General features: G+C 39.5%; 1 protein-coding gene across 1 annotated transcript; it reads left to right on the top strand.

The window, feature by feature from the left end:
* The first annotated feature begins 1,255 nt into the window (after positions 1-1,255).
* On the top strand, positions 1,256-11,691 carry LOC134059693 (broad substrate specificity ATP-binding cassette transporter ABCG2-like). Its single transcript, XM_062516149.1, has 16 exons — positions 1,256-1,452; positions 2,171-2,338; positions 4,603-4,662; positions 5,187-5,301; positions 6,074-6,226; positions 6,679-6,836; positions 7,059-7,210; positions 7,604-7,696; positions 8,052-8,287; positions 8,465-8,547; positions 8,633-8,722; positions 8,811-8,935; positions 9,839-9,993; positions 10,451-10,540; positions 10,701-10,780; positions 11,485-11,691. The coding sequence occupies exons 2-16, from the start codon at positions 2,172-2,174 to the stop codon at positions 11,630-11,632; spliced, it is 1,905 nt and encodes a 634-aa protein (XP_062372133.1). The 5' UTR covers positions 1,256-1,452; position 2,171; the 3' UTR covers positions 11,633-11,691.
* The last annotated feature ends 481 nt before the right edge of the window (positions 11,692-12,172 follow it).

Genomic DNA, 12,172 nt, shown 5'->3' with positions numbered 1-12,172 from the left:
TGACTTAACTCCAATTGGTTTCACTATGGGAGCCGTATGGGTATGAAAGGTGAGTGCAATTCCGAGGGTCCAAGCTGGAGGGAACTCTGGGAAAAGGAGGCCTCTGAAAATTCTATTATGGAGCTTAGATTTCCTTGTGCCCCTGTTATATTCCAGGATCTCACACGACAGGATGCAAAACATGCATTTTAAATATACATCTTAATAAATATACATACATCTTCGGTAAATATGCATACTGTACATCTCAAGTAGTATGTTTATAATAATAATATTTAATCTGAGGGTCAGTGGGGCTTAACTTATGCAGGTTTTTAGGGCTCCTGACAGAGGCGGACACCCAGGTCCCAGAGAGTAGAAGTCCTGCCATATATTCTTTCTACCTGTGCACCTAGCACAGGTGATCTCATTAATTATCTGATCTACCTGGCTGCAAATTAGGGTGAGCTGATTACTAAATGGTTGGACATACTTGGCAGGACTTTTACTGTGTGAACCTGGGAAGTCTCCTGATCACCTGTCTTTGTGAAGAATCAGGTGATGAATGACCCATGTTACCTACCCACAGGTGCAAAGGGAGGGGACAAAAAAAAATGTGATAAGACCACAGTGCTGGAGGGTGTGAAATCAACGCTAGCCGGTATCATACTATTTTATTTATGTAAAATAAAACCGTTTAGGGGGAATTATATCATACAGTTATATCATTGTCTTGTAGAATTGACCTTTGTCAGACTGGTGTCGTACCACCTTGACTGATAAAGCAATGTAAAACATTTACTAGCACAGCAGTTGGTTTTTTTGTGTGTAGACCAGCTAACATCTGTTTAGATATTTGCTACAAGACAATGTATATTTTGAAACAAAATGTTCCAAGTTGAAATATCAAGCTTCTGTAATTTAAAGGCCATTGATCTGTGGTCATCAGTGATAATGACAATTCTATGATGAAAATCTCTTGTGCTACCACGTGTATATGTGTGCGAGTGAAGATAATAAGACTATGTGATATAGATTTTCATATACAGCCAATGTTTTTGTTAAATATTTTTTGTTTGCCTGTCTGCTTGTATTACACAGAATCAGGGACAAGCCAGAAAAAAACCTTTCCGTGTTATAAGCAAAAGCAATGATGAGCATCATATTATTTAACTGGCATAGACAGAGTTGACTGAGTGTATTGCTCAAGCTCACTGTTACCAAATCCCGCCTACTAACTTGTCTGAGTAAACGCTGCACCCTCAGCGTTGTGTTTCTCTCATATCATGTAGAACTTCCACACGTGCACATGACGGTAACCATGGTATTGCCCTGTTGCCTAGTTCTTATCTAGCACGCAATATAATTTAAATTACCTCATAAAATCTCTCAACTAGTCTGGAGCGACAGAAAAGCAAGGCAAGGGTTGCAGAGGACTTAAGGTCTCACACATGTGCACATACTAAAAAGAAGGTAAGGAAGATACATTGTTCATTACATCAGATAGATTGATCTCTACAAGCTTTATCCACATACATTCTTGCTGTGAGTGATACGTTATCAATAGCCTTTAGATTGGAAGGCTATGGGTATAGGCTGTGTGTTCTAGAGGTGATCTTGTCTTCATTTTTGTTTCGTCAGGTGTGTAAGTTGCCTGAATATCAGTTTGAAAATTGAATGACAAAAATGGCTTGTTATGTCATATTAATGTCTAAATGTAGACACTTTGTATTTTTTTAATTTGTTATATTGTTCAAATAACATTTTGACACAATTGACAAATTAAAAATGATTAGTAGTCCAACATTACAAACATAGCATTAACTATATTTTTACAGAAAAAGTTAAGTATACACGTTATGAAAATTAATCTGAAAATTATAAAACCATTTAACTACATATGATAAAGCTCTGTTAAATGTGATGTGGATGTTCATGTAAACAATGACAAATACAACCAATACATTCTAGGCAAGTAATCAAAGTCTGTTTTCATTGGTAATAGCCATAGAATATGATTTGGTCAGGATATGATGGAGGAATATTATTTAGCTCTATTGATGGTATTTTTCACAAATTGACTCAAGTTATTTTACTTTGCTTTATATTGTGTCCTCATCATGACACAGTCAGCTGGGTGTTAGTCCAAGCCTTTGCTATTCATAGACTGACCTGATGTGTCATGTTGCAGAATGGCTATGAAGTCTGTGTCTGTGGCCATGGAGGAGAATGGCTATAGTACCAGTAGACCTAAAGGGTCTACTGTCAGCTTCCACAACATCAACTACAGTGTAAAGGAGAGCAGAGGACTGTTATGCAAGAGGAAGAACACCACCAAAGACATTCTCATTGACCTCAAGTAAGACCTAAACTTTAATTTAATTCTTTCTAATTCTAACCATTACCCTTTATAGCGTCATGCCAAGATGATTATGCATGTGCCAATATCTTCAAATAACTCCTTTGAATGCTAAACCTACATTTTTGTTGTATAAACGCCTATCGGCAGAATTAGTCGTTATACAATTTGGTGTATGTCTGTGTAACATGCTTCAAGGCCGTAACCTTGGAGTCAACTCTGGGTGGGACCAAAATGTGCATGTCAGTTGAGATCAGTTCCTACCATTCTGTCTTGGGTCATGATGAGTCAGAAATGATGATCTAATAATAGTAATCGCCACATCCGCTTTTTTCAATTGAAATGTTCCTAATTCCATGGTAGTGTACAACTTTCACATCTAGTAAGTGATTGCTCAAGAGAGGATCTTTGTGCAAGTCATGTTAATGTTTCCCTGCAATTCTCTGTAGTCATGTTTTTCATCTCACCTCATCTGACTTCCCTTTCTCTGTCAGTTATTTCACCATTTGGCGTACAGTTTTCCAGTTTGTAACCAGAGAAATATTTTGGACAACAGTGAATGATAGCAAAACAATTTATAGGTCCTATTTTAACAGTCTAAAATGCATGGTTTAAATGTAAGGTGTTATGTAAGTGAACAGACACCAGGCTCATTGTTTTAAAAGGTTGTCCTTATGTTTCTTAATGAGTCATGGGTGTGTTTTGGGCGTTCCTTTAAAGGGACACTTCACCGATTAGCATTAAGCTTTGTATCTTTAGAAAACCAGTCATGTTTTTGAATGGTCGTGCATCATTTCCTCAGTTTGCCTTGAGATGGGAGAAATACGGATTTCAATGAAACCCATGAATAGGACTTCCTGCTTTCAATGATGTAAAATGATGATTTTTACATCATTGAAAGCAGGAAGTCCAACATTGAAATCCGTATTTCTCCCATCTCAAGGCAAACTGAGGCAATGATGCACGACCATTCAAAAACATGACTGGTTTTCTAAAGATACAAAGCTTAATGCTAATCGGTGAAGTGTCCCTTTAAATTGCTTCCTATAAATTGCTTTTGAACAACTGGGCCCTGTTGTTCCCCGTTGGTGGAATTATATATTGAAAAACTACAGTATGAAGAGAAAAGGTGGTGGGGGGAGGGAGGGAGAAAGATACATGGTAGGAGTATACATGGAGTATACATGGATGCACTACATACTGTAGGCCTGCATGGATGCACTACATACTGTAGGCCTGTAGAGCGTAATAATTGCGTGTACAAAATGAAACAGTTGATTCGAACAGTTGATGCCACATTTTCAGTTTAAAAAACAAAACAAAAAAGCAGCCTAAACCACATACAGTCTTTGTGCATGTTCTATGTCCCTCATGTCATCACACCATTTTCCCAAAACAGACTCATCTTAAAATCCCTACACATAATTAGCATGGGGGCTTTTTGGCATTCCCTTGCAGCAGGCCGCTGTGTGTACAACAATGCATTAGCATTTTCCTTTCATCCTTATCGTCTCGGTCTCACAATCGTCTCAAAACAAAAGCTGTGATCAAAGAGAACTCTCTCAATACATGGAAGGAAGCCACACACATGAATACACTCAAATATACATCCCTTGGCCCCTGCTGACTGTGTTCAGTAGTATGAAAGAGAGAGAGAGGTCATAAGAAAAACAAGGACTGAAACAGACATCATTTGTTTAGAAGATTGTGTATACGTGCGTGTATACGCTTTGCCTTTCTCTCTTACACTTATAGCCAACAGTATACATCCGGCTTTTCAACACAATGCTGACATAGTGGTGTGTGAAAGAAAATGTGTGCGAGAGATTGAGAGTATTTGTTTATTTAGAATGTGTGTGATAGATAGTGTGAAGAGTGTGGTATGAGAGCATGTCTTTAGTTTGGAGTTCTTTAACTGACGGTTCTATTTATCTTTGGCTAATGATCAACTCAGGTACATAAATGTGCTCGTGTGTGTGTGTGTGTGTGTGTGTGTGTGTGTGTGTGTGTGTGTGTGTAGAAGAGAGTATCTTCACGTGTTGACCTCATGAGAAGTGTGTGTGTGTGTGTGTGTGTGTGTGTGTGTGAAGGTGTGTGAAGGTGTGTATGTAGGTGTGGATGTGTGTGTGTGTCTTACACCCAGTTAGTGTCATAAACAAATGTCATTCCATATTTTTGCCCATCCCTGATGAGTGTCCGGGTACACTAGACATTTTTATTTTTAACTTCTTAACTTTTAAATGTCTGCTTTCATTCCTCTTCAGTGGGATGATGAGACCGGGCCTCAATGCCATTTTAGGAGCTACAGGCAGTGGCAAATCCTCGTAAGTTATACACTTTCGCAAAGATTTCTATTTTTCAATAGCAATATCTGTTATGATACTTTGTCTTTGGAATATTTGTTATGTTATGGGGCCTGGTGAAGCAGCGGTGGTATTGCCATGCAATAAGCAGTGGGCTCACATTCAATACCTGAAAGTCCCCAATCCTTGCAATTCTATTGCCACCCTATTACTTTCGAGAAGAGCAACTGCTAAATCCCTTTACCATTTGCCATGAGATGCTGATGTGCTCAGAACTTGGATATACTGTAGGGCTTTTTCTCAACCCTCTCTCCTCGATCCTCGGTCCTCAGGCTCGTTCCCACTGATCTACATAAAGAATGATGAGGCGGTAAACAATGGGATAGTCTATCCAGTGTTCTTTATAGATCAGTGGGAACAAGCCGGAGGACCAAGGATCAAGGACCGAGGAGAGAGGGTTGAGAAGAGCCCATAGTGTTACTGTCTTCATCCTATATACCTCCTCAACATTGTCATGGGTCCTGTTGTGTCTTATTGTTGTTTAGCTTCTTAGATGTGCTGGCGGCCCGGAAGGATCCATCAGGTCTGACTGGAGAGGTGCTCATTGACGGAGCTCCTCAACCCCCCAACTTCAAGTGCCTCTCCGGATATGTGGTCCAGGTAAATGCATGGACATGGACTTGGCTCAGTCTACATGTTTAAAGTGGCCTTGATTCATTTTCTGCCCCCACAGTCTGACTGACACAGATCTGCTTCAATGCCAATGTATTCACATTATGTGATAATGTCAATGCTACTACAGTAAGTGGATCCACTGCATCTGGCGGTAGATTAAGATATACAGTATATGATTTGAGCAAGATGGCCCTCGATCAGAATTTCATGTCACTGAGATTTACGATTTGTTATTGTTTGCGAGCCACTCACATGCTTTGGGAAATCGCTGGCATTCTGCCATTTATTCACACATGAACACTGATAAAGAATGGACATTGGGCACAGGTTACACAAGGACTCACTGGCACAGATAACGCGGGCGAGGATGAAAGCCGCACAGATCCCAATGCCCAGATCAAAGAGGACATTAACCAAAGAGGGTACCGTAACCATAATGCATTGAAAGGGTAGTTGTTGGGAAATGTACCACCTTTTGTCCCTGGAGCTAACAGTTACTCTTTCACAGTGATGAAATGTAACATCATTGAGCAAATCTAGGGCCAAAGCCTCTAAACTCCTCCAACGTCCTTTGCATGTTAGCAATGTCCATTGGCACTATGGTGATAACTCTGCATGCACGCACGTGCAGGGAGTCGTAGGCACTCCAAAGTCCTTTTACAGCATGTGATCTATTCAGGCTGTATTACCTACAAGGCCTTGTAAAGTAACGTTATCTTAAGTGTGTGTGTTGTGTGTGTGTGTTTTGTGTCTCAAGGATGACGTTGTGATGGGAACACTGACAGTACGAGAGAACTTCCGATTCTCTGCGGAACTTCGGTTGCCCGCCAGTATCAGCTCCAAGGAGAAAGAACAGCGGGTGGACAATCTCATCAAAGAACTGGGCTTAGAGAAAGTGGGCAACTCAAGGGTAAGGTTTTAGCTCCAAATGCATCCATACATACCAAATACCGAACTGATTTACTGATCTTGTTGCTGTCATTATACTTAACCTGTTTGAACTCTGCACTGGGGCAGAACATGATGTGTAAAGCTACATTACACTGTATGCACAGTAGGAACAGAGGTAGAGATAAAGTACATACCCGCCTGCCCTACAATTAACAATAGGACATGAAGAAACAGCCCTTTTGATGTAAAATGTCAAGAATATTTGCTGTATTGCCCAGATTATCCACTGAAATTACCTTGCACAATGCACATGAGTTAGCGCCAGTAATATCACTTTGTCCATGTACATGTCATGTCCAGAAATCTTTATCTCACCATGCTCCTTCTTTTTCAATGGGTTCATGAAGAAAGTGCACAATGGACAATCCAACCATCAATATGAGTTATGAGTTATTTGTTCTTTGCGTTCAGGTGGGAACTCAGTTGATCAGAGGGATCTCTGGAGGTGAACGCAAGCGCACTAATATTGGCATGGAGCTTCTGATTGACCCGAGTGTCCTCTTCCTGGACGAACCCACCACAGGCCTTGATGCAAGCACTGCGAATTCAGTGCTAGCGCTACTTAAAAAGTATGCACACACAAGTCCCTTGGACACACCCTCTCTCACAAATCACATGCAAACGAACCAATTATTTGCGAAGTAACCAAAGACCCTTAACCCCAAGTTGCTCCAGGGGACATTGGCCCTTGCAATATAATTTACAAGTTGCTTTGGAAAATAAGTGTTTGCTATGTAAACGTTGTCCTGATGGAAGCCTGGCTAACGACATCCTCAACTCTCTCCAAACAGGATGGCCAATAACGGCCGAACCATCATCCTGTCCATCCACCAGCCTCGTTTCTCCATCTTCCGCGTCTTTGACCATCTCACTCTGTTGGTGGCAGGTCGACAGGTTTACCACGGCAATGCCAATAGCGCACTTCAGTACTTCAAAGACATTGGTAAACAATCACACTCACATCCAAGATATCCTAATAATCATGTTATCATGTGTAAAAGTGTTCAGAGGTGTTCATGTTTTGATAAAAAACAGGTGGCATTATATGAATGGACAGTAGTCATTGCCAATATTTCACATGGCTGGTTTTAAATAGATAATCTATCCATGATTAACTATTCATTTCTTACATCCAAGTATCGCCAGCTAAAAAACATTTAGAAATTTGTGGACACTAGACATGAACCTTCATTTCAACATTACCTGTTAATGTTTGTAAATGTACTTTGTCATATCCAAGGAAGTGGCAAATTCTGCACATGTCGTACTACATATTCCCCCTTTCAGATGCACTGTTGTCCCTAAAATATAGCATGACTGTTTGTTTGTACTGTAGGTTATGAATGTGAGCCGCATAACAACCCAGCTGATTTTTTCCTTGACGTCATAAATGGGGATGCTACCAATCAGAAAACGGCAAAGGGCTCAGGTGAGTGGAATTCCTCATTCCTTTTTTTTTTTTTTTTAAGTATTTTCTTTTGGCTTTTTTGCCTTTATTGATACAGGACAGTGAAGAGTAGATAGGAAGTAAGTGGGAGAGAGAGACAGGGTGGGGTCGGGACATGACCGCAGGCTGGATTCAAACCTGGGTGCCCGTGGGTACTCAGACCCGTACATGGTACGGGCGCTGTAGCCTGCTGCGCCATAGCACCCCCGGAATTCCTCATTCCTGCCTAGTTCACATAAAGACATTTCTAGAATATTCCATGCATATTATGGCTGTTATGTGAGTGCACAGTGTGTTAAATGTGTATTCTGTGTGTGGGTGATATGTGCCTATGAAGCGGATACAGATGGACAAAGCTCATCTGTAGAGCAACACCTGGTGGAGGAATACAAGAAAAGTGCCGACTTCCGCGAGACACAACAGGAGTTGCAACGCATCACTCAGGGTCGAAGCGCTGAACGTACCACTGTACGCACTATCACCTACAACACCTCCTTCTGCCACCAGTTCAAATGGGTCCTCAAGAGAACGTTCAAGAACCTCATGCTCAACCCTCAGACTTCTTTTGCTCAGGTAATTCATTTGATGTGTTACGATTATGAGTGAATATAATTTTGTTCTCTGATTTAGCGTGAAGATATATCATGTCACTTGTATGCCAACCTGTATATACAATGAAAGTTTCTGTTGTTCTCTCTAATTGGATGGCAAGAACTTTGATTAGGGTTTTGGCTTTTGCTTTTCCTTTAGGTTGGAGTAACTATATTCTTGGCATTAATTGTGGGAGCCATTTTCTTTGATGTCAAAGATGATCAGAGTGGAATTCAGAACAGGTATGTTTTTTCTCTTATTTGTTTTTTAAACTATTTTTCAACAGCCCAGAATCCTCTAACATGTTGCTTGTATTTCATATTTCAGAATGGGGGCTCTTTTCTTCATCACAACAAATCAGTGTTTTTCTGCACTCTCGTCAGCCGAACTCTTCATCACAGAGCGTAAACTGTTCATGTAAGTCTGGATACGAATGAACTTCTTCTTTATATTCTTAATGTATAATTCATTTGTATTAATATCAAGCCTTTTGTATGCACTACAGACATGAGTATATCAGTGGCTACTACCGTGTGTCTGTCTACTTCTTGTGCAAGATCCTGTCTGACATCATCACACTGCGTACAGTACCAGCCATCACATTCAGCCTTGTGGCCTACTTTATGATAGGTAACATACGCATCCACATCCACATGCATGTGTTGTATTCATTGGGAAGGGTTCTAGATTCTAGAAATGTTCTTGTTCTAGTTCTAGTTCTATGTCTTTTGACCCATTTGTGAGTATTGCATTGGTGTCTCATTGGCCACGTTTACATGATGTTTTTAATTCAGAAGTAGTTTATTCAGAATTAAATAGATCGGAATTAAAATATTCTCCTTCGAGTTTACATGGAAATAATAATTCCGAATTGGCGTTTACATGGAACATACGTTAATTACGCTTTATTGTATTCTGATGAACGTCTGGGGGTCGGGAAGGGTTCCGATTGGACATGCGGCGCATGAACGTAGCCTAATAAGGTCTACCGGAAGAAAACAAACTTTAGCTGGCTAGCAACTTTTTTGTCATCTCGGGTTAACGTTACAGCATGGACAATAACATAATGAAAACGGGTTTCACAGTAACTCTGATAATAGGCCTACTATTTAGCCAGCAGCTCGAGAATATTGTCAAGCTTCACGTTTGCTAGCTGAGGAGGAGAAGACTGTCGGAGAAGGGGGGAAGAAGACGGAGCCGAATTAACCATGAAACGAGCATGCGCTTCTTCTTCCTCCTTGTACGAGCATGCGCCAAACAAACGGAATAAACTTTTAATCGGAATAAAGGTTTACATGATCAAGGAGGGGAGTTAATTCCGCTTTAACATCGGAATAAACCAACCACTTAAATCGGAATTAAGTTTAATTCGGAATAATCATTTTCAAGCGGAATAAGCGTTTACATGGTCTCTTTTAAAGCGGAATTAACTTTTATTCCGATTTAACTTGGTTTTATTCGGAATTAAAGCTCTCATGTAAACGCAGCAATTGTGTGTGTTTTTTGTTGGTGTTGCATTTGCTTGCATCCTAGGCTTCAAACCCACTGCCGATGCATTCTTCGTGTTTATGCTCACGGTGGCATTAGTTGCTTACACAGCAACTGCGATGACTATGGCTATCTCTGCGGACCAGACCGTGGTTGCTATTGCCAACATCTTCATGACCATCGCTTTTGTTTTCATGATGGTAAATCAACACACACACAGTACAGATGCAGAATCAGTGCAGAGGGCATTGAGTATATACTGTAGTGTAAATAGCAAGATTTCCAGAAAAATCTAAGGAAATGCCTTGATAACAGTAAACTAACTAGGTTCTATTCTAAACCCAGCTGGAATCTTGGAAAAAGAAGCCTGCTCATAATTATTTATTTATTATTATTTTCTATACACATTTCCTCAGTTTGTCTTTGTTATTTTTGTTCTGGGTCATATATTTATGCAGATTGTCTGATACTCATAAGGGGCTGACAGACTTTTCAGCGCCACTAGTGTACAAATTTGTCGTTTTTCGTAAAAAGATCCAGTGATCTTTTTAACTTGATTGATTACATTCCGTTTTGAGATAATCTTCATGACTTTACAGATGTATGTACTATAGAGTAGCCATGTTGTGCAATTCCCTGTGTTGTTTTTGTTTACAGATCTTCTCAGGACTGCTGGTTAATCTACCCAGCATTGCAGTCTGGCTCTCCTGGTTGAGATATCTCAGTATTCCTCGCTATGGCCTCACTGTAAGACTTAATTCACTAATTAACTTAATTAATTAATACTTTTTACTGAATAACAGCAGTGACTGAAACTATAGACGACTAGACTGTTTTATTTCTGTAATGTGAGAGCATATTGTATGCATGACTGTAACTTTTGTTTACATTCTTTGCTTTTCTTTAGGCTCTTCAGGTTAATGAGTTCTCAGGTTTGAAATTCTGTCCATCAATACCCAGTAATGGCACCCTCCCACCAGGTGTTTCGTAAGTACTATCTTTAAATGATACACACTCTTATTAGACAAATTAACAGGAAAACAGGCAAATCTTAAGTATTGCAAACTTTGTAAGCATACAAAAAAGTTACAATAAGGACTGTTTATGAAGTAAGTACATTAGCATTACCTTAACTTGTTTCCTGGTCGCTGACATCTTGACATCAGGCCCACTCGATTTCATGCAGCACTGTGCAGATTTGGCTGAGCGTAATGTGTGCTTCACAATGCATACATGCATCAGATCTGGGCAAGCACTGCATGAAGTCAAACGAGCCTACTGACTTGTACATACTTTTCTTCAAGGCGCAGTAATGCACTTACTTCATAAACATTCTTTTTTATAACCTTTCCATACACTTACAAAGTTTACAACATTTCGATTTGTCTGTAGGGGACCTTTTACACATCACTACCACTGAAGTGTAATGCTATTTTGAGCTTAAAAGCTATTTGGCACCATGCCATTTGTGCTTTCAATATAAGCCATTTCATTGTTAATGCAAAAAAAGATAGACCCTAGGTTGATTTTACTCCAGATCATTCCTTTAAGCAAAATGTGTTACAATGACTGTAGACCTACAGTATGTGATGTTGTTAGCCGTTAGAGTTACAACCAGGTATCACAAAAACATGTACAACCAAAATGTAGAAGTAATGTAGTTGTTGATTGTAATGTTTTTTGTGTGACAGGTGTACTGGGGAAGAATTTCTCGACAATCAAGGCATTAATTATTCAACTTGGGGTCTTTGGGAGAATCATGTTGCCCTTACAATAATGACTATAATTTTCTTGGGTATTGCCTATCTGAAACTTCGTTTTATCAAGAAATTTACATAAGAAAAGAGCAACCTCAAATTAGCTGTACCCACACTGTTTACTGGCTACCAATCATTTTTTTTAAAAATTGCATTCATGTATACAGAAATCCATATGGGAAATATATTTAACCACTGAACGTAATAACATAACACAATAGTTTACAGAGTCTATTGAGAATGAGAGCTATATTGTGAACAGCTGTCAAGACCCTCTTACATACTTGCTGTCCAATGGTGTTCAGCAAGGTGTACCTCAGAAATGGGAGTCCCTGAGCTGTCAGAATATCTGCACTGTATCAGACCTTAATTACACCTTCACACCTGTGATGCTGCTGATGTCTTTTGCCTTAAGTATTTCACAAGTTGTAAATTTGTTTTGACTTTTGTATTGTTTTTTCTAAGATGTACATTTGTTTTGCACTTCATATATATATAAGAATATAACTGCCACCAAAAATATGTGTATACAGCAGATTTATAAACTGATACTGAAAGACATGCCATTAAATAAAAATGAAACTACCGTATTAAATTAAACAATTTGACCCTATGATCTTAT

This window comes from Sardina pilchardus, chromosome 16 (genome assembly GCF_963854185.1).
Source record: "Sardina pilchardus chromosome 16, fSarPil1.1, whole genome shotgun sequence".
In the NCBI taxonomy this organism is placed as follows: Eukaryota; Metazoa; Chordata; class Actinopteri; order Clupeiformes; family Clupeidae; genus Sardina; species Sardina pilchardus.
This window is presented reverse-complemented; position numbering and strand designations above follow the sequence as displayed.

Excerpts from the sequence above, each read along its gene's own strand:
- LOC134059693 (XM_062516149.1), top strand. The coding sequence starts at position 2,172 with ATGGCTATGAAGTCTGTGTCTGTGGCCATGGAGGAGAATGGCTATAGT. Across the intron at positions 7,211-7,603 it reads TCAGTACTTCAAAGACATTG|GTTATGAATGTGAGCCGCAT; the intron begins GTAAACAATCAC and ends TTTGTACTGTAG. Across the intron at positions 8,288-8,464 it reads CTCAGACTTCTTTTGCTCAG|GTTGGAGTAACTATATTCTT; the intron begins GTAATTCATTTG and ends CTTTTCCTTTAG.